Raw genomic sequence first — 23,311 nt, forward strand, 5'->3', positions numbered from 1 at the left:
CAATGAAATCTGATGAATGAAAGGAAAAAATAAGAGAAACAACATCTTGATATTCAGTGTGAAGCTTTGACTGGAAACAGACAGAAAAACATGTGGATCCTGGAATAATCCTGGAATAATCCTGGAATAATCCCAGCTTCCATCTTTAAAGGACTGGAAGAAGAAAAATTTTCCAAGGACTCAATCAGAATTGTTTCACCAAGAAATAGATTGTAGAGACTGAACTATCTGTTCAACAGTGAGAGAGTTTCTCTGACAGGAGGAAAATCTTTAGACTCTTTAGACTCAACTCAGCACAGAAACACTGAGGAACCATAACTGGACCAGAACCCAAATCCAGGAATCAGAGGTTCAGTGAATGTGGTGTTGAAGGTGTGGAGGAGGATCAGTGAGTCAGAGGAAACTCTGTAGAAGGACAGAATGCCAGCAGGACAGTCCACATACACTGCTACTCTGTTAGAGACAGAGGAGGAGGAGAGACGAGTTTGTCTGTTATTGTGACAGACAGAGTAACCATCATCAGAGCATCTCAGACTCCAGGAATGATCATTATATCCAAACCAACAGTCTGTAATGTTTCCTTTCCTCCTGATTCTTCTATAACTCACTGATATATAAACTCCTCCTCTCCACTTGACCTCCCAGTAACAGCGACCAGTCAGACCAGTTCTACACAGCAGCTGATCCCAGTAATCAAATCTGTCTGGATGATCAGGATATGACTGAAGCTCCTTCACACATGTCACCTTCCTGTTGTCTTCAGACAGTTTGAGTTTTCTGTTCACTGTGTTTGTGTCGATGGTGAGTTGACAGGAATCTGATGGAGAGAACAAACACAATCCAGCTGCAGTTATTGATCATTTATTGACACTTTGATGATGACTCCTGAATGAGTGATGTGACAGTTTGAAGATGGTTGAATGTGAGCTGCTTTGTTGTCATGAATCAGATGAAAAACACACTTACACTTCCTCAGACCTGGTGTCAAGAATGGGACTCCAGCAGGCTCCACCCTGAAAGGAGGAGGGGGGTCAGACCATCAGTCTCTTTCAGCAGCAAACATGGACATTACATGTCTCTCAGACACACATTGTCCTCCACTGAGACAGGAACAGTCCAACATTTGGATTGCAAACTGCAGTGGATGTAGGAAGGACAGTTGGTGCTGCTGCAGCACAACTCATTTCTCCAAACACAGGAAAAGCTCCAACAGAGAGGAGAAAGGAAATCCCTCAGTAACAACCTGAAGAAACTCACTGAAGCCTAAAAGGACATCAGGAAACTAAGGAAACATTTCTGGAAGCTCAACCTGATTTAATAATCAGCATTAAAATACAATCAATCTAAACTCTGACACAACACCTGGATACCTGTTCCATCCACACTCCCACACACAGATGAAGGAATGAAACACTAAACAGCCCTGCTGCTGAAAACCTGCTGTGGCCTCACTGTAATATCCAGAAATACAAACATTAAAAAGGAGAAGCTGCATCACATTCAACAAAGAGTTCAACAAGAATCAAAGATTTGATCTCTGAGCTCAGACTCACAAACCAGGGAGAGGCTTCCATCATCACACACCTCTGACAAACACCTCCAACCTTTCAGCACTTCCTCTACCAACCAACACCACCAGGTGGCGCTGCTGCACACATTTACAATGAGACCAAGAAGAAGAAGCAGCATCCTGAATCCACCAGCTGCAGTAATGGCTTGTGAAAGTGTCCAAGGAGCATCTGGAACCAGAACCAGCAGATCCAACAGTCCAGAGAGTCTTTGTTTGCATCTTTCCTCTCAGATTTCCAAGCTGCTCTGAGAGGGAAATGACATCATCATTCTACTGATGATGTCACGCTCTGATGTCACTGATCAGGAGCTGCTGGACTTGTACATTTCCAGCATGGAGGACAGAGAAGATCTCAGCTCTGATGAGGAGCTGGCCTGCCTTCAAACTGATTCAGGGTCAAAGAAATATTTCCAGATGAAGTCAGACTAAAATGTTGGATTGTCCTGCTGTTGCAATCAGAGGCCAAGAAGAAGCTTCAAGTTCTTCTCCTGTTCAGCTCTACGTTCCTGTCAGAGACTTCAGCTCCTCATGAGGAGAACAACTAAAGCCTGGAACAGACTGACACTAACATCTCATCACTGAACAAAGCTTTGCAGCATCAAGGTGACTTTTAGCACCATATATGGACAGATTTCCTCTAAAGGGGGCGGAGCCTGGATTGGAGGAACCAGCAGCAGCTTCCAGGAACAAACCTTGGGAACCTCTGGAGGAGATTCATGATATCAGGGAGGCAAAGGCGGCACCAGAATCATTGATTACTTTCAAAATAACCAACAAATCAAAAAGCGCAAAGCGACTTGGATGTAACTTGTAACGCAACGCTTTATAGAAATGTAGTGAAGTAGAAAGTACAGATACTGTAAAATGTAGTGGAGTAAAAGTTCCCACCATTAAATCTACTTACGTACAGAAACATGAAAAATATCCTTAAGTTCAGTAACAAAGTTCTTGTCCCAACAACCAGGATCAGGTGAAGGACCTCTGCAGTCCCATGATGCTTCCTCTCCCTCTTCTAAACCATCTGATGGGCTGATATCATCCCTCTACATTATCAATAAAATGTTTTTCTTTCTCTTATTACGATTCTATTATTTATCCTAAATGTGACGTCAGAGCTGTGGATCTGGAATCTGATTGGTCGGATGGATATTTCCCTGGATTTCCAACATGAAGGGTCTCTGCCTTTTTCCAAGACGTTGGGAATTTTTCCCAAACTTTATTGAACAATCCCAAAAGCTTTCCCAACTACTGAAAACCTAAACACATTAGTCTTTTCTTGGATCTGTCTAAAAGGTCTTTTTATTGTTTTTCATTTCTACCACAGTCAACAGAGCACAATTCTACTTTTTCACCATCATTCACTGCAATTCTTCATTTCCTCTGGAAAACAAGGGATTTCCATTCTCTCCTGATTCCTTTCATTCTTTGGATCATTTTCCAGATGTCGCCCCCTGGTGGAGATCAAACTACTAAATGGATGAAACTGTTAAAATTCTCACTTTCTTTCTTTGCCTCATGAATAGTTTTCTTCACTTTTTATGTAATTTATATTTTATTAAATCCTGAAAGTTGTGAGTTCTGTTTAAAATCTAAAGTTCTTTATTTTTCTCTCCCATAACTTTTAAACATCCATCTGACCAACATGGAGTTACTTTTCTTCTCATCTTTGCTTCTTGGGGCTGATTGGTCTGGAGCTCCATCAAATATTGTTTTAAAGTCATTTCTGCCATCAGTAGATCATCATGGAAATCTAACTGAACTTCTTTTATTAATTTAGTCAGAGTCCCTATTAAACTATTAAACCCATCCCACTCTTTAATTTTCCTTGTGAGCCGTTCTTAGTCTGGAGAATATTCCAGAAAACTGGGTAATGATCTCTGCCTCCAGATGAGGCGTCTAAATATTTAATTATCAAATTAAACATTCAGCTTCAAACTAAATGTTTCCCAGCAGACTGACTAAAGACATTTCTCCCTCTTCCTCCTCTATCAGACCTTCTCTGCTCCTGCAGCAGGTTCCTCCATACCTGAGAGCTTCCAGTCTCCAGTGTGGATCCTTCAGTCCAGCCGACAGCAGCTTCACTCCTGAGTCTCCTGGATGATTGTAGCTCAGGTCCAACTCTTTCAGATGGGAGGGGTTGGAGGTCAGAGCTGAGGCCAGAGAAGCACAGCCTTCCTCTGAGACCAAACAGCCTGATAAGCTGCAGACACACAATTCATCACATGATGAGAATATGAGAACATTGAGGTAGAACCCAAAGTCTGAACTGGTCGATGGTGGATGGATGGATGGATGGATTTGTAACATGTGGAATAAATAAGAAAGCCAAGCAACTGCTGGGATCTGTAATAATGTTTCTTTTTGCTCCTAAGATGCAGCAATTTGTCAAGTGCCCAGAGTTACCTGAGAGTTTCCAGGTTGCAGTTTGGACTCTTCAGTCCAGCAGAGAGAAGCTTCACTCCTGAATCCTGCAGGTTGTTGTTACTCAGGTCCAGTTCTCTGAGACTGGAGGACTGGGAGCTGAAAACTGAGGACAGAGCTTCACAGCTTCTCTCTGAGAGGTTACAGCCACTCAGTCTGAGGAGACAGAGAGAAAAATCTCTTTAAAAAGTTCATCAAGGACTTCCGGTTTGAACGTCACCGTGATGGCCACGCTGTCAACCTAAGAAATTGAAACCTAACCCCACGAAAACAACGAAAACATCCATAAAGGTGAAAAAGAACTTTGGTGATTGAAATACTTCAAAATCAATACGTTATAGTGCCAAATAGACGTTTAAAGCCTAGAAAATATTGTTAGCATGTCAGCTAATACGCATTTGGGGGAAATCAAAGAAGAAATTCAAAAGATGAACGGCAGACTAGATGAGGCGGAGGGTCGGATTGAAAAAGTGGATAAGATTTTAACCTCAGAGGACTGAAATAATAAAGCTGGAGGATAAACTAATGGACCCAGAGAGCCGAACACGAAGAGAGAACAAACGGATTTATGGCGGCAGAAAGAGACTCGGCATCAATGGGTGACTTTGTGGAGAAGTTGCTCTATGACATCAGGCTTGGCGCTGAGCTCCACATAAACACATTATACGGGTGGACCACTCTCTAGGCAAAACATGGAACATGACCCAGATGACTTTTTCAGATATCTACAGGTCAGAAATTATTTTAATCAGAATATAAAAGTACATATACATAATTTGAGATTTGTGGAAACATGTATATTATTAACTAAATCAAAAACAGACAAAACTATTTCCAGGTTGTACAACACCATCCTGGGGTGTAAGAAGGACAGCACTGTTTATGTTAAAATGAAGTGGGAAAAAGAAAGCAGCCTGACAAATCCAGAGGAAGATTGGGATCACATCTGTAAGATACCTTGGACAACAACAAGATCGAAGGTTTGGCGTGAATTTTGCTGTAAAAGCATTTTAAGATTTTTCATAACCCCAGAGCAGAAACGATATCAGGGAAGAGATGATACCTGCTGGAGATGTGGCAGGTACAGTGCCAGTCATTTCCATATTGCCTGTAACTGTCAAACCATCCAGCAATATTTGTCTCAAATCCATGAACATTTACAGAACATTTTCGCATTTAATTTTCCTTTAACCTTTGAATGCATATTTTTATGTAACGTACCGGTCGACAAACTGAACTATAATGATCAAAAACTTCTGTACATTTTGCTGGCAGGGAGCAAAAAGGCCCTCACAAGAAAATGGTTTCAATGGGAACCGCCAACAACTGAGGACTGGATTAATGTAGTGAAAGAGATTTATGTATTGGAGAGACTTTTTCCATTAATGTTCAGAGGGACACTTTCTACAAGACATGGTCAAAGTGGACAGAATATGTCAAATCTGTTATGTCTGATTTTTTGTAAACCTTGCTATCATTCAGATTGATGTTTTGATTTGATATGTGATGTCAATGATTGTTGGTACTCAGGCTACCCTGCTACTCCCATTTAAACTCTGGTTGGTTTTTGTTGGTTTTGCTGTCAAGGAAAAAAGTGTGAAAACTGAGAGAGTGTAAAAATTAGAACAAAATCAATATAATTATATCATTGTATAATGTGCTTTCTCAATAAAAATGTTAATATAAAAAAAAGTTCATCAAAATGAAAGTTTTACTTTCCAGTCAACAATTTTCTTCTTGGACTGATTTAAAGAACTGTTTTGTTTTTATGTCTGTATTGTTGCCTTTTGTTGTGAACTGTTTTGAGAAAACTAATGTAGGGGGAAAATACCCATCTCACAGTAAAACACCTATTATTATTTTACTCTAGTATTGAAAAAACATTTGCATCATAACTGATAGAAGGTAATGGACAGAAATCTGGTCTCACCAGGATTGAGAACATTTTACCTGAGAGTTTCCAGGTTGCAGTTTGGACTCTTCAGTCCAGCAGAGAGAAGCTTCACTCCTGAATCCTGCAGGTTGTTGTTACTCAAGTCCAGTTCTCTGAGACTGGAGGACTGGGAGCTGAGAACTGAGGACAGAGCTTCACAGCTTCTCTCTGAGAGGTTACAGCCACTCAGTCTGAGGAGACAGAGAGAAAGATCTGTTATTAAACAATTCATAAAAAAATATTTTACTTTCCAGTCATTTATGTTCTTTTTTGAAAGATTGAAGGAACTATCTTATTTTGCACATATTTATGTTGCCTTTTGTTGTGAATTGGTTCTGTCAATAGTTTGGTCACCATCTTTAAAGGACTGATCTAAAAAGAACAAGGAGGCTGGCAGCAAAACTTTTGAATTCCACAATAAAACTAAATTCATCCAGTCTCAGTTTTAGCAGAAAGAGTTTTGCTTCTTTAATAATTCATAATGATGATGGTGTTGTTATGGTGATGATGTTACATATTAATAGATATTCTCCCCGATGTATCCCTGTGGGCGACATCTGGGAGACAATGCATCAATAAATAAAATACAACAACATGAATCAATATTTAGCACATCATTAAAAGTTTTCACTTGATCAACAATAAATACATTAACAATCTGTGACCTTACAGAGCTTTGTTGGAGGCTTTAACCACTGGCAGCAGCCTCAGAAGAACCTCCTCTGAAGCAGAGTATTTCTTCAGGTCAAACACATCCAGATCTTTTCCTGATGACACTAAGATGAAACCCAGAGCTGACCACTGAGCAGGAGACAGTTTATCTGTGGAGAGACTTCCTGAACTCAGAGACTGTTGGATCTCCTTCACTAGAGAACGATCATTCAGTTCATTCAGACAGTGGAACAGATTGATGCTTTTCTCTGCAGACACATTCTCATTGATCTTCTCCTTGATGTACTGAACTGTTTCCTGATTGGTCTGTGAGCTACTTCGTGTTTGTGTCAGCAGACCTTGTAGGAGTCTCTGATTGGTCTGCAGTGAAAGTCCCAGGAGGAAGCGGAGGAACAAGTCAAGGTGTCCATTTGGACTCTGTAAGGCCTGGTCAACAGCTCTCTGATGGAGATCATTTATATTTGATTTGTAATAAGATTTAGAAAAAAATGATGGTGGATTTTCTTCCAACAGGTTGACACCAGAGTTGATGAAGGTCAGATGAACATGAAGAGCAGCCAGAAACTCCTGAACACTCAGATGGACGAAGCAGAACACCTTGTCCTGGTACAGACCTCTCTCCTCTTTAAAGATCTGTGTGAACACTCCTGAGTACATTGAGGCTGCTCTGATATTGATGCCACACTCTGTCAGGTCTGATTCATAGAAGATCAGGTTTCCTTTCTGCAGCTGATCAAAAGCCAGTTTTCCCAGAGACTTGATCATCTTCCTGCTCTCTGGACTCCAGTGTGGATCTGTTTCAGCTCCTCCATCATACTTGACCTTCTTCACTTTGGTCTGAACCACCAGGAAGTGGATGTACATCTCAGTCAGGGTTCTGGGCAGCTCTCCTCCCTCTCTGGTCTTCAACACATCCTCCAGAACTGTAGCAGTGATCCAGCAGAAGACTGGGATGTGGCACATGATGTGGAGGCTTCGTGATGTCTTCATGTGGGAAATGATCCTGCTGGCCTGCTGCTTATCTCTGAATCTATTCCTGAAGTACTCCTCCTTCTGTTGGTCATTGAACCCTCTGACCTCTGTCACCATGCCAACACACTGAGGAGGGATCTGATTGGCTGCTGCAGGTCGTGTGGTTATCCAGAGGAGAGCAGAGGGAAGCAGTTTCCCCCTGATGAGGTTTGTCAGCAGAACGTCCACTGAGGTGGACTCTGTAGCATCAGTCAGGATCTCCTTGTTGTGGAAGTCCAGAGGAAGTCGACTCTCATCCAGACCATCAAAGATGAACAGAACCTGGAAGTGTTCAAAGCTGCAGATTTCTTTGGTTTCACTAAAGAAGTGATGAACAAGTTCCACCAAGCTGAACTTTTTCTCTTTCAGCACATTCAGCTCTCTGAATGTGAATGGAAATATGAACTGGATGTTCTGGTGGGCTTTGTCTTCAGCCCAGTCCAGAGTGAACTTCTGTGTTAGGACTGTTTTCCCAATGCCAGCCACTCCCTTTGTCATCATTGTTCTGATTGGTTGATCTCTTCCAGGTGGGACTTTAAAGATTTCTTCTTGTCTGATTGATGTTTCTGGTCTGTGTGGTTTCCTGGATGCTGCTTCAATCTGTCTGACCTCATGTTCATCATTGACCTCTCCAGTCCCTCCCTCTGTGATGTAGAGCTCTGTGTAGATCTGGTTCAGAACGGTTGGACTTCCTGCTTTAGCAATCCCCTCAAACACAGACTGGAACTTCTTCTTCAGACCAGATTTAAGTTGATGTTGACAAACTGCAGCAAGACCTTCTAAAATAAGACAAAAAGTAAAATCAAGAACTAGGTAAAATTTTATTCTCAAGATGTTTTATATAAATTTGATTCCATCTCTTCAAATTTCAGTAAATGTCTGATTTATCCATCAGGATAAATCTTTGAAGAAATCCTCTTACTGCTCTGCAGACGGTCAGCCAGCTCCTCCTGCTTCATCCTCCTCAGGAAGTTCAGTGTGATCTTCATCACTGCCTCTCTGCTGCTCCTCCTCTGCTCTTCATCCTCACCTTCCAACACATCATCATCTCTCTGACTCTCTGAGCATTCTGGGTCATTTGGACTCAGAATCTTATGGATCTTCTTCAGCTCGTTCTTCAGAAAAATGACAATATTGTCCTCCAGCGTCTGGAATAGAATAATAGATGAAGGAAACATCAGAGTGAAATCATGGAGCCAAACACCAGATGGATGTTTGACAGACTGACAGTCCTCTGGTCTACAAAGTGCAGCATGGAGATGACTGTGAACAGAACCCATGGAAAAGTTGTTGTTCATATACAGACCATAAATATGGAGTCCAGCTGTGTTTGATGCTGCTGGGCAGACGGACCACTGTGAACCTCTGAGCTCTGCTGGTCCACTCTGTGGAGGAAACAGGAACAATTAGGAAGTCAGCAAATATTCATCCAGCAGTATTCAGAAATGAAATCACCAAGAGTTTGACATTAAATGTACTTGAAGCAGAAACACAGAGCATCATATGAACAAAATGGAGTGAAGTTAAAAAGAGGAAGATGAACTACAAGGATGAAGAGCAGTAACACCAAAATCACCTAGAAAACATTTTAAAAGGTTGATGCTGAACTTGGACTTCAAACAGTCCACAGTGTCATTAGATCTGATGCTGGTGGAGACAGTTTCCCAGAGCTTGGGGACAGTGGAAGTGAAGGCTCTGTCCACACAGGTCTTCAGGACAGTGTGGGACATCCATCAGGTTCTGATGACTAGATCTGAGGTGATGTAGACATGGAGGAGGTTTGAGATATGTGGGTGTGTGTCCATGTGGGGTCCTCTCCTGGATGTTATAGAGAGGATTTTAAAATGGATCCTGTAGATCCTTGGAAGCCAGTGAGATCACATTGTATCTGTCCACACAGAGACAATCAGAAGGTAAAGGTCCATGATGTAATATCTGGATGTGAGCAGTGAACCAGGTGATCTAAGTAGTTATAAAGATTTAATGTTCCTGCTGATCCCATTCAGAACCAGCAGAACCTCTCATGGTCCACATCAGCTCAGTTTGGTTGAGTTCCAGCAGATCTCACCAACCACATCATGAAGCTTTCCTTCCCTGCTGAACTGCTCTCACAATGCACACAGGAACCAAGTCCTGATGGACCAGACTGGCTTTACCAGGTATTTCCCAGTGGAAATGTCTTCCACTGTTAGTCTGACATGGAGCCAGGAAGCAACAGAACATCATCATCAACATCCCAGAGATGAAGATATGAAGATGTTTTCATGAGAACAGATCAGCTGATTTCTGTAGATAATGGATCAAACCTCTCTGTAAATATAACTGGAAACATCTGAGTTCAGTTTCCATAGTTACAGCAGTTAGAAACAGCTCAACTCTCTGATGATGGAGGTCCAGGAGATTTAAATTGAATGAGAAGATCCATTGACCAGTCGCTCTTAAACGACACACAGCTGGGTTCTGATTCTTCTTGTGTGAAAATCTGATGGATTCCGGTAAAAAAAGAAACTCATTAAAATCTTTCCTTTGAGTTTTGCTTTGAAGATATTTTTAATGTGGTTCATTGTAAAATAAAGAGCTGTGAGACACAACAGAACCAGACAGATCATGAACCTGATGTTCTAAATGATTCCCATCAGAACCGGTCCAATCCTCCAACATGTTCCTGATCATTGATCCTCCTGAATAATGTCCAGCCTTCTTTAAAGAGCAGAAAGATTTGTTTCTGAGACCAACATGTTGGTTTGAAATGACTGAGAGAAGTTTGGTGATTTTAGTGTTGAGCTCTGACATGGAGAAGAACCAGGAATCATTTCCACTCTGACCATCCAAGGAGGATCTGATGGAGCTTCAATCAGAACTGAATGTTAAGTTAGAGAACATGTCGTTCTGAATGCGATTCACTGGAGACGTTATTTAATTTTACTGTAGAAATGTTTGATAATACACCGTGTCGGATGATGTTTGAATCTCAGAGATGCAACTAGAATCATAAAATTAATTCATAGAAACTTTTTCTTTCAGCATTAATCTGTGTTTAATCAGACTTAGAGACTAATCCAAATATAAACTTAGAAATTAAATTTACTTCTGCCTTTGTGTTTCTGTGTTAATATTAATATTGGATGGTCAAAATAACAGATATAAACTGAACAGTTACAGCAGTTAGAAACAGCTCACCTCTCTGATGGTGGAGATCCAGGAGATTTAAAGTTAATGACTTCATCCTTTGACCAGTCGCTCTTAAAGGACACACAGCTGGGTTCTGGTTCTGGTTCTGGTTTGAGTCTCTGATGGATCCTGACAGAAACATGATGATTAAAACTTAATCAGCAAAGAGGAGCAGCAGCAGCTTCATCACCACGTCTGTTCTGGCCTGATATAGTGAACGCTGTGTGAAAAGGGCTGTGGACAGTTAGAGATGGTGACCTCACCTCTGACCTTTGCTCTGGCTCTCATCTTCCCCACACAGAGTGGTTTTAGAGGGAGGGACTCCCTCCTCTCTGTCCTCACACTGATCCATGCTGCTGAATTCACATCAGCTCACACACACTTTCTACCTTCACCTGCAGAGGAAACACACATCATTCATCTGCACATCAACTCTGATCATCCTTTACATCATTAGAGCTGGAAAAAGATCAGCTGCTCCTCCTCTGATTGGCTCTTCTTCTCTGCTTCATATCAGTGTCAGGTGAATGCAGTCAGACAGCAGAGAGGCAGAGGAAGCTGCCATCAGCTGCTGCACTTCTACTATCAGTCCACTAGATGGAGACATGGAGCAACATTTACATTCACTGATTCAACCTGAACAAGTCTTATAGTTCACAATTATTAATTTCTACAAGTGGATTATTCGCTCCATTAAAGATGAACTATTTAATCATCTGACTGAATCAAATCCATTTTAATAATATTTTATTTTGAAAGGAAGCAACAGGAAACTGTTGCTGACGTTAATGGTAGAGACTAGAGTTCGGTAGCAGGAAATAAAAACATGAATCAGTTCGGAGAAGAAAACAGTGAAACATCAGCTGTTCATCATGTTGTTTGATTCCAGTTCATCAATAATCTAATAATCCTGTAGATTAGCCTTCAAACAGCAGAGATATTAAAGTTTCAGCTGAAATCAGAAGTGAAACTTTTCTCCAAACATCAGAGATTAGAAACAATCAGGAAAAAGTTAAAGTGATGAAAAATTCAAGAAATAAACAAATCAAACTTACAGTTTGTTCAAACGATCCAAAGAGTTAAAGAAGAAAATTTAAACAACAGACTGAGACCCAACTAACAGACTGAAGCCACACCTGAACAGGTAAATTCAAACCGAAAGTAAATGTGACGGATGTTGCGTAACTGGTGACGTCACAGTCCACTTTGCTTGTAGTTTTTTCCTTCAGAGCAACAGAACCAGGAAGTAGAAGCTCTGAGGTGAAATCAGAGGCAGGTTGATAAAATCTTCATGAGGAAGGAGAGAAGTTCTGATAAAAATGAGGGTGTACTTACTTTTGATCATGACTGTAGTGATGATTGATGATAGTAACAAAAAATGAAGAACAGTATTTTAGTTTATTCATCATGTCATAGAGAAAAAATGTGAAAATGCATTTTTCAAACTAATATTTTCACCATGTCATCCATACGTTCATTCTAAACTAAATATTTAATTCACAAGCTAAATATTTACTTTGAAAACAACATTTTTGAAAATATAAATTTAGCTAAATATTTAACTTCAAAATGAATATTTATTTTGCAAACTAAACATTCAATTTTCAAATTCAGTATTTATTTTCAACACTACATATTTAATTATCTATTTTCATGTCTAGTTGTTCAGTCAGACCAGGGGCCCCAAAGTCGGTCCTGGAGGGCCGGCATCCTGCATGTTTTAGTTTCTCCGTAGTTTAATGCACCTGGATCCAATGATGGCTCGTTAGACGGCCTAAGAAGAAAACTGACACGCTGAAAAGGTTGGTGGTTCCACCAGGGAGAGAACTAAAACGTGCAGGATGCCGGCCCTCGAGGGCCGACTTTGGGGGCCCCTGTTTTAAAAGGACAAATTGAAGGTTTTCTTTAAAAATCTGCCATATGTGTAACATGACGTGGTACAGTGCACCATTATTGTTCTTACTTCACAGGGAAGTTTCTCCAGAGAGTGAGAGACCACCATCTTCGTATTGTCATCATATCATTCTGTGGACGTCACAGCTTCACATTTAATGAAATCTCCAACAGAAAGCAGAGACTCTCATCTGTTTCCTTACCTCGCTGAAATCAAATGATGCTCCCATCACAAAGTAGTGCATACTGTTGAGAAAAATTTGATTATTACGTCTATACAAACCATACAACAATATGGTGGGTGGAGGCGGATGTTACCATCACTACAAACATTACACAGTTGTTGGACAGTCCTTGTTTAGGCAATCCCTGTGGTGTTTAAGAGAAAATTCAAGAAGGGGGAAGAAAATTAATGTGTCATTACTATAACAATCAGATTGAGGTAAAGGACAACAGCCTTACCCACAGTATTGATTATAAACATTTAAAGCAGGAATGGTTGGAAATAAGCATCTTGTAGCTCTAAAGAACCACAAGTGTCCCATCAGAACATCTCACCAACAAATTCTGTCCATGGTCCAGATGACATCTGAAGACAGACTTCTCTGATGATACAAAGTTTTTAAGTTAAAAGTTAGCAAGGGTATATTTCACAACATAAAAATTATAAACATGTATGAGAATGAAAGACAGATGTGAGACAGAACGGTCTCTTGATGGTCCAGCTTTAACCCACGTCTTGTTTAAAAAGAAACAAGACTGCTTAGAAAATGTATGTCCTATTGGATATCAGGCATTAAAACATTATCCACAAATTCAATTTGGATATTTACTCTTACATAAATATGAAGATTAATGCTGAACCTTTGCCTCCGTGGAACAACGGAACAACATGCTGAACACATGCCACTTTCAAACTCATTCCTATAAAACCTTAATGTTTTGATGTGGTTTTCATCTGTGAAGCCACTGATAGAATCAAGGAAGAAAATCTCCCTTTGCTTAGGTTTCAGAATCTGAAAAAATATGTCACACTGATGATGAACACTACCGCAGAGTAATAAATGAATTAGACAAGTGTCAAGAAATGCAGTAAATATGTAAATAAGTATTGTACTAACGCATAGTGTCCAATGTCCAGGACGCCACACAGGAATCAGAACCCAGTCCAGATCTTGTGCCTGCAGCTTCCAATTAAATCACAAAATTAATATATTGTGGTGAATCTGACATCCAAAGCAAAAATATGTACTGGTAGGTGTAGTGCTGGGTCAAGGGAAAGAGGTGGAAACCAGGTGTGGACTACATGACTGTTTCCTGTTTCCTGTTGGTAGCTGCTGGCTGGACAGGTGGCTGGGCTGATGCACAGCTGGACACCATATTGAAAGTCATTGCCTGGTTAACCAAATGATTAACAAACCTGTCCCTTCTGTCAATGGCTGAAAAACAGTTCAGGCAATGAAAGTGAGATGTGTCTCTCCAGGGTAGGCCACATCTGAATATATGGAATTCTGCAGGAACAAAAAGAAATTAATACAATTAAAAAACAACATCTTTATACTTTGCAGATAAGTTTAAATGAGACATGGTTAATTCCCACTCAAAATAGAGCGAGGACACAACGTAATAGCTACTAACATTAAAAAAAGGTTATTACACATCAGGAAATATACAAATGATTGGTAGAAAAAAAGGCATGTTTGAAATTAATCACTGTAGATTTTTTAACATTATTGTTACTGTTTTGTAGGATTTAACAATTAATTATACAAGTCACAATGGCTTACACATAACAAATATATATTCTGCAAAAAATGATTAGAAACTGTAAAAGTGATATTGCTCAAACAGCCAAGGGCAGGTATTAACTAATTAAATATTTACTCAATTACTCTGTAACTTTTGACAAAAAACAAATTACGACTATTTTTCCATATGTAAAACTCTTGAGTAAATGTTGTTGATATGCAACCTAATGCGAGTAACTTAACTGAATGAAGAACACATTTTAATCCATAAAAAATAAAACATAATACACAGATAAATGTTTATGTTTGGTTTCTTCAAACCTTCATTTGTTGTCTTGTATTAATATTTTTCATTTTTGGTTTTAAAATACCTAACAGTGGACATAACTTCATTTTTATTCATGTCTGCTGAAATAAATGGGTAATATTACATTGCAAATTATGATCAGTAAAACAGTAGTTAATAAAAGCCATTTCACCAAATACTTTGTTACTCTTACTTGTGTAGTTTATTATACAGTTACTTACTAAAAATATATTGAACTATATTTCAATATATTGAAATATATATGTGATACGTCATTAGAGTATCACATCTGGGTACTAAACCCACCTATGATGGCAGCTGTTAGTTTATAATAAATATTAGACTTTGCACAAATTTAACATTGGTGTACAAAACATATTTAAAAAAGATTAACCTTTAAAAATAAAAGAAAAACACTAAAAACTCGTAAGTATGTAAAAAAATATTAATTAATTATTCTTAATTAAATAAGAACAGTATTTTAGTTTATTCATCATGTCATAGAGAAAAAATGTGAAAATGTATTTTCCAAACTAAACATTTAATTTTCAAATCCAATATTTATTTTCTAAACTACATATTTAATTATCTATTTTCATGTCTAGTTGTTCAGTCAGACGCTCCATCATGTTGTCATGTTCCAGTTTTTCTCCACTCAGCAACAGTTGGTGAACAGGATTTAATCCAGTTTAGTGTAATTGTCTTTCTTGCTACTAGTAGCAGAAGGTGCAACAATATGTAACATTGATCTTTAGTGAGTAAATCCTTGGTGTTTATGTCCAGCAGAAATAGAAGAGGCTCCATGGGGAGATCTGTCCTTAGAATGTCCTCAATCTCCTGTTTCATTTCCTCCCAGAAGGTCTTTATTTGTGGTCAGTCCCAGAAGACGTGTGTGATGACCGACCATTCCACAAATTCCTCCAACATCTATCTGTGGTTGGAATCCTGGAAATGAAACTTTTTAATGGAGTTTTATTAAATCTGGTTTTTACTTTCCAGTCAAACTCTTTCCAGATTTGGTTTCCAATCCATTTATGGCACAAAAATGCACAGAAGAAAACTCCACTCCGTGTTTTATCAATCTCCAGTTCAGTCCAGTAAATTGATGCTCTCAGTTTTCCCATCAATCCACCAATGGAGACACCAAACTATGCAGTAAGAGACTGGTGTATTCAGTGTTTCTGTGCTTTGAACCCTCATCCATTTTACTTCTATGTCAACGGTGGAGCAGGAAGTGGAAAATCCCACCTGATTAAATGTATTGACTCTGAAGCAAGCACTGCTCTGGATCATCAGATCCATCAGTAGCCTCTTCTACTGATGGAGAGGAGGCTGACATATCAAATCAAACTGTCATGTTGACTTCATTTACAGGAACAGCAGCTTTTTCTATCAATGGCTGTTTGTTACATTCACTGCTCAAACTACCCAGGAGTCTAAAACCTCCCATTCAAGGACTTGATACTCAACTAGATGAAGTCAGATTTGAGCTTTTAAATGCTGAAATTATTGCTACTGATGATATTTCAGTGCTTTCAAAACCTCTTTCTGCTGATGTGGATGCAAGACTGAAAGAAAAGGAAATCACTGAGATTTTGGAGGAACGTCTGTTTCAGGGTCGTTGACGTATCAGGATTTCCATCAGGGGAAATTAAACATTTAAAAATATGTTTATCCATTGCAATTATTAGAACATTTGAAATGTTGTGCACACAGAAATTATAATTAAAAATTAAAATGAGACGTTTTCAGAGGTTTTTTATCAATATGATTCGGCTGTGGTCTTAAAAAATGTCATGTGGTGCAACTGTGATTTATCTTAAAATAAAGTATTTTCCATCATTTATTAAACATTTTTTTATAAGTTTAATTTTACTGAAGGTGTTTAAAAACAAAGTTTTTAATTTTCTTTGTATTTTTCTGACAATTATGACAGTTTTTCCCCCAAAATGAACCAGTTCCATTTATAATTGTCTTATATTTTTCTTCACCATTTCATCAAACTGTGTTAAAAATAAATAAACTCCAGTCACTTGAGGAAACTGTATTAGTGATTAATATTTCTGCTCCAGAAATTAGATTTTCCATTTTTAGTTCAATACATTTACTTTTTAATTGGTCACCAAATGATTTATAGAATAAATGTCGGCCAGTAAACGGGTCAAAATCCTTTAAAAAATAAAAATAGTATTACATCCAGTAACAGTACATTACAAAAAACACAAATTAAACACACCAATTTAATTCACATCAAAATTAATGCAGTAATCAACTTTGTAACAAACATTTCAAACAGATCCTCATAAAATCAGAATGTTCAGTAGATTGATTTTATTTTCTGAACTTTTTAAAGTTTTATTTTAAAAACTTAATAAAAACAGAAATGTTCAATCTCCCAAATGTAGGAACAATAATGACAATAGAATAATTCAGTTGAATTGAATTATTTTAAGCAGAACCAAGTATGATAAATAATGTAATCATTCACAAGTTCCCCAAATGTGAGCTTCTTTCAAAACGGAAAAGATTTCAATGGACTTCTAAACCATCATATTACTCCTGGGTAGAGACGCTCCCATCAGGGTTTTTCCTGCCGGTTCTGATCACCATGAGGTCCGATCACTGCCGATCACAGATACCGATCACATGGATTGGCTGTTAATCAATCAATCAATTAATCAAATTTTTATTTGTATAGCACATTTCAGCAGCAAGACATTTCAAAGTGCTTTACATCATTACAAACACAGAAACACAATGCAATATAGAATCAATCATTAAGTCAAGTTCCATCAATAAATTTGTAATTGATTACATTTCAAATACAATTCTAAACAGGTGGGTTTTTAGTTGAGATTTAAAAGAAGTCAGTGTTTCAGCTGTTTTACAGTTTTCTGGAAGTTTGTTCCAAATTTGTGGTGCATAGATGCTGAATGCTGCTTCACCTCGTTTGGTTCTGGTTCTGGGGATGCAGAGCAGACCAGAACCAGAACCTGAGAGGTCTGGAAGGTTGATACAATAAAAGCATATCTTTAATGTATTGTGGTGCTAAGCCGTTCAGTGATTTATAAACTAACAACAGTATTTTAAAGTCTATTCTTTGAGCTACAGGGAGCCAGTGGAGGGATTTTAAAACTGGTGTTATGTGCTCTATCTTCCTGGTTTTAGTGAGAATGCGAGCAGCAGCATTCTGGATCAGCTGCAGCTGTTTGATTGATTTGTTGGACAGACCTGTGAAGATGCTGTTGCAATAATCAATACGACTGAAGATGAACGCATGGATGAGTTTCTCTAGATCTGGCTGAGACATTAGTCCTTTAATCCTGGAAATGTTCTTCAGGAGATAGAAGGCCGACTTTGTAACTGTCTTTATGTGGCTCTGCAGGTTCAGGTCAGAGTCCATCACTACTCCCAGGTTTCGGGCCTGATCGCTGGTTTTCAGTTGTAATAACTGAAGCTGTGCATTGACTCTATATCTATAACTCTAGATCGTTCCTCCTTAGGTCCAAAAATAATAACTTCAGTTTTGTTTCTGTTGAGCTGGAGAAAGTTTTGGCACATCCACACATTTATCTGTTCTAAGCATCTGTTCAGTGATTGGATGGGGTCAAAGGTCACCTGGTGACATCGTAATGTAGAGCTGTGTGTCATCTGCATAGTTATGGTAGCTAATAATATTTCCTGTTATAACCTGAGCTAGTGGGAGCATATAAATATTGAATAAAAGGGGTCCTAGGGTACCTTGGGTACCCCACATGTGACCTTTGACCTCTTTGATGAGAAGTTTCCAATTGAAACAAAGAAATCCCTGTTCTTTATGTAGGATTCAAACCAGTTAAGCACTGGACCGGAGAGTCCGACCCAACTCTCCAGTCGATTCAGTAATATGTCATGGTCAACAGTGTCAAAAGCTGCACTGAGGTCCAACAGAACCAGCACTGTGGTTCTGCCACAGTCCGTATTTATATGGATGTCATTGAACACTTTTACGAGGGCGGTCTCTGTGCTGTGGTGAGCACAAAAACCAGACTGGAAGGAGTCAAAGAGGTTGGTTATTGTTAGGAAGCTAGTTAATTGTTTACACACAGCTTTTTCAATAACTTTGCTGATGAATGGGAGGTCAAAGGTCGGCCTGTAATTCTGCATTAGTGATTTGTCCAGATTGTTCTTTTTATAAGTGGTTTGATTACTGCTGTTTTCAAAGCCTGGGGGAAAACGCCTGACGAGAGCGATGAGTTTACTATTTGGATCAGATCAGCAGCAATAACAGGCAGGACTTTCTTAAAGAAATGTGTGGGTAAAACATCCAGACAGCAGGAACTGGAGCTTAGTTGACTTATAATTTCCTGTAGGGTTTTATAATTAAGTAGTTGAAATTGGGTCATTTTTCCTGTATTTGTTTTGTTTGGGCACAGCATTGGTACTGACTTTATAGTGGATGTACAGATTAATCCTCTGATTTTTTTAATTTTCTCTGAAAAGAAGCTGGAAAACTGGTTGCAGGCGGCAATACATTGGAATTCAGGCGGTAACGTCACAGGAGGGTTTGTGATTCTGTCAACTGTTGCAAATAAAGCTCGAGCATTGTTAATGTTTTTGTTTATGACATCTGCAAAGAAAGCCTCTCTTGCATGTTTTAGTGTTAAATGATAGTTACGTAGTCTTTCTTTATAGATGTCACAGTGAACGTGGAGTTGAGTTTTACGCCATTTTCGTTCTGCCCTATGGCAGAGTTGTCTTGCAGATCTAACTGTTTGTGCATTTCTCCATGGAGATTTCTTCCTACCAGACACAACTTTCATTTTAATTGGGGCAATGGAATCAATAATATCTGAAACTTTAGATTGAAAATCATTTACCAACTTATCTACATCATTACAGCTTAAGGGTGAGGAAGAAGAGTAGATTTGATTAAAAGTTTCTGCTGTGTTTTCAGTGAGAGAACGTTTTGTGATGGTTGCTGTTTGTATAAGTGGGTTAAAAGATAAAGAACTTTAAAAGATAGCAGCAAGTGATCTGACAGGGCGACATCAGTTACAGAGAGATTGGAAATATTCACACCCTTACTGATAACCAGGTCCAGTGTGTGTTATGTTCCGGGGTTCTCTGGTTCTCTTGGTGGGGTTTTCCTGTCCACCTCTTACCACCAGATGGCGACAGGTTCCGGTTGGAGTGCGGTGGTGTCATCAGCTACAGCTGTCATCAATTACCCTCATCAGCGGAGCATACTTAAGGAGTTGACCGCCAGTCCAGCGTCGTCTGAGTGTTTGCCAGTCACGGTACCGCTGAGCCCCCTTGAGCCCTGTCTCTGTGTTCCTCGTTGCCTTGAGCCTTCTAGTGATTCTCTTTGTGTTCCTCTGTTGCCTTCAGGTGATCCCTTTGACACTCTGGACCCGTGGACCAGAGCCTGGCAGCTTTCCTGGTTTCAGAACCTCCCTCGTGACGCCGTGGAAGATACCCACTGGTTGCCCGAGTTCCCAGACTCACCTCTCCGTTGTTTTGCAAGTATCTCCTGGACCCCACGGCTGGCGGACGAACCACTCCGCTGTGTCTCCGTTGCACCCGAGCCTACCTGTCCGTTCTCCGCCGCACTCCTCCGTTTGTTCCTGGACCCACTAAGAGACAGAGACCCTGGACATACTCAGTTACCCTCCAAGATTCAGATCCAACCACCACCAAGTAAGAACAACCTGTGTTACATCTGAGTTTTCCATATTCCCACGACCCCTGAACTCACCAGTCTGCTTTTTCCCCTCGCAGTGAACCACTGCTGCCCGTTACAGTTGATTCCCTGGACCAGACCACCTTCCCACACTCTGATAATTGTGTACCTTAATAAATCACTTAAACTGATTCTTACTCTCCTGTCTTGTGTTCTGCATGTGGGCTAGAAACCTTTAACCCATCATGACAGTGTGTGTCCTTGAGTGTGTGTTGCTTGTTTGACATGTTGTGTTAGACCAAAAGTCTCTAAAATATTAGCGAGCTTTTTTGCCCCTCTGTCTTGGGGGTTGTCAACATGAATGTTGAAATCACCAACAATTATTAAACAATCAATACATATAAGGGATAGAAGCTCATTCAAGTCAGTAAAGAAATTTTTCACAAAAGTTGGAGTTTTGTATATAGTTACTGTCAAAGTTTGTTTGTGGCCTTTAACCTCAATTCCAAGATACTCAAAAGAGGTGAAGTGACCCAAAGAGATTTTACTAAAATTTATGGTATTCTTAAATATTGAAGCCACGCCTCCTCCTTTTTTATGTTTTCTATTCTCACTGAAGAAATTATAGTTAGGAGGCGCAGATTTAATTAATACGATTGGTTCATTATTGTCTTTCAACCATGTTTCTGTCAGAAACATAACATTGATATTATGCTCAGTGATGAAATCATTAATTTATAGAGCTTTAGTACAGAGAGATCTTGTATTTAAAAGAGCTAGTTTAAGTGACTTGGAGGCCAAGAGTTCTTTAGTCAGAGGTTCCTTTAGGCAAGGGATCAGTCTGAGGTTTGAATTAAAACAGCTGTATTTTATGTTTCTGTTACTTGTAAATTTTCTAGTAGTGATCCAGACAGGTAATGTCCTGTTCTGCAGTGCCGGAGGGCCAGACACATTCTGGAGTAAGATGGGTATAAAGGTAAAGTCTGGATCCCAGCCTCAGACCTCAGAAACGCAGAGTGATGGATCCTCTGGGAAGTTAGAGTCAGGTGGCTTAAATGAAGTGAGGTCTGCTACGTGAGCGCTAAGGAGAGACGTCCCAAGTAAAACCTGTTGATTCATTCCATCTGTAAATTTAAGAAACTCCTGTCCAGAAGACATTTCTTCATGTGTATCTTGTGAATCCTGTGAATAAGTGGGTGAGCAGAGAGGCAGGGGGGAAGGAGGAAGGGAACCAGTCGCTCTGTCTTCAGTCGATGTATCAGCTTGTTTTGGAATGGGTTGCTCCTGATAAGCAGAGGGTTTCATCCTAGTCAGACATCCTTGAGCCTGTTCTTCTGAAGTGATGATCAAATTGCTGTCCTTGTTGATAAAATGAAAAAGATTTGTAGTGAGTAGCTTTATCCCATGTTTATTAAGATTGTGTCTGCCTCTTCCAAAAAGGTGAAAGCACTGCCAATAGTTAATGTTTGGCTTTAGGTAGAAATGCTACTATGTGATCTGGCTGTCATGAAACGGTGCGGTGAGGGGTGGTGAGGCAAACGCTGTAGACCCAGGTAGGATGAATTACAATGATTTTAATGATAAATAAGTCCAACCACAGGCAGCACGCACATTAGACGCATTGACACTGAATTGACAAGCGACATTGACAAAACATTGACAAGGACCCGACGAGGAACAAGGAACACAGGTGGAGTTAAATACACAGCGGGTAATCACAGAACGAGACACACCTGGGAACAATCAAGGGGAGGACAGGACAACGAAGAGACTCAAGGACACAGAAAACTCGAAATAAATACATAGAAAACACAGATCCTGACACTGGCAAAATGGAGCCATAAAATCACCTAATTTAGACAAAAACGTGTCCAATACTTGCAGGCTCATGGCTAATTGTTCTGGTTCTGATGGCTTGTTTCTGACCCAGTAGAGTAATTCAGCAGAACACAGGGAGGAGGCAGAGGAACTCCATTTGTTCTCTCAGATTATCTCATGTTAGGACATAGAGAAAGTTACATTAAAACTTTTTTAAAGTTTCCTCCTCAGTACCGCGTAGCGATGGTCCAACAAAGAATTATTTTGATGATTAATCATGTTAAAAATTGGCTCATTCTGAAGATTTTTAACCATTTACATCTTTTTTATAGTTTTATACATTAAAAGATACAAAAAAACAGATAATTAAATCACTTGTTAGAATATATTTACAAAGTTTTTTCCATCTATTTTTAAACTTTCTAACTTCTTTTCTGCAGTTCCAGGGTGAGTCTTTCTTCATGACTCTTTAAGGAATGAGAAGCTCAGCTCAATGTTTTTATCCAACCTTGTTATTAATCAGTGAAATAAGTTGGAGGAGAGACGTTTGGTTCCTGTTGCAGCTCAGTGTTAATCTGGTTAATCTGAGAGATGAGCTCCAGTCTAACACTGCAGTGAGGATTAAAACCGGCCAGACAAGGTGAGGGATGGAGGAGAGGTCACCATCAGGAAGTTTGAACCTCTGCAACAAACTGCATTTTAATCACAACCAGCTGCTGATTTTACTGGGTTTTGCTTTTTCCACTTAAATCCTTTATTTTCCGGTTTGGGTTGAATCAGGTGTGGCCTACGTTGGCGCTGTGGCGGGTCATATCCATGTTGGTTTATTCACTAAAAACAGGTTTACTTTTTGTTATCAGATTTAAATGTAAAATATAGCAGAGATGCAGCGATCAGACCTTTTCTGTCCAACACTGATCTCCAGTTTTCATTCTGCTCTGATCTTCCAGTTCCTGGGATTTTTCCTCCAAAGAGAAAAATGTTCTGCAGGTTCTGAGTTTCAGGTAGAAGTTCTGAATGAAACAGAAAATATGAAGATTTTCCCACTTTAGGCTTCAAAGCATTGACCTCTGACCTTCATGGGATGGGAATGTTTTACTTTAAA

The 23,311-nt window shown here is 39.5% G+C and overlaps 1 protein-coding gene and 1 long non-coding RNA gene across 2 annotated transcripts in view; both read right to left on the reverse strand.

The window, feature by feature from the left end:
* Positions 1–290: 290 nt before the first annotated feature.
* LOC116724462 (NACHT, LRR and PYD domains-containing protein 5-like) lies at positions 291–11,130 on the reverse strand. The gene is made up of 9 exons (XM_032570181.1): positions 11,042–11,130; positions 10,788–10,907; positions 8,914–8,992; positions 8,530–8,755; positions 6,595–8,383; positions 5,942–6,115; positions 3,597–3,770; positions 967–1,013; positions 291–817 (listed from the first exon to the last, which is right to left on the reverse strand). The coding sequence occupies exons 1-9, from the start codon at positions 11,128–11,130 to the stop codon at positions 291–293; spliced, it is 3,225 nt and encodes a 1,074-aa protein (XP_032426072.1).
* Positions 11,131–12,081: 951 nt separating this feature from the next.
* LOC116724647 (uncharacterized) overlaps positions 12,082–23,311 on the reverse strand; it is a 31,458-nt gene continuing 20,228 nt past the window's right edge. Inside the window, exons 4-6 of the long non-coding RNA XR_004340203.1 lie at positions 12,875–12,917; positions 12,742–12,803; positions 12,082–12,125 (exon numbers count right to left, since the gene is read on the reverse strand). This is a non-coding gene — a long non-coding RNA (uncharacterized LOC116724647). The remainder of the gene's footprint in view (positions 12,126–12,741; positions 12,804–12,874; positions 12,918–23,311) is intronic.

The sequence above is a fragment of the Xiphophorus hellerii genome, chromosome 8 (genome assembly GCF_003331165.1).
Source record: "Xiphophorus hellerii strain 12219 chromosome 8, Xiphophorus_hellerii-4.1, whole genome shotgun sequence".
Lineage (NCBI taxonomy): Eukaryota > Metazoa > Chordata > Actinopteri > Cyprinodontiformes > Poeciliidae > Xiphophorus > Xiphophorus hellerii.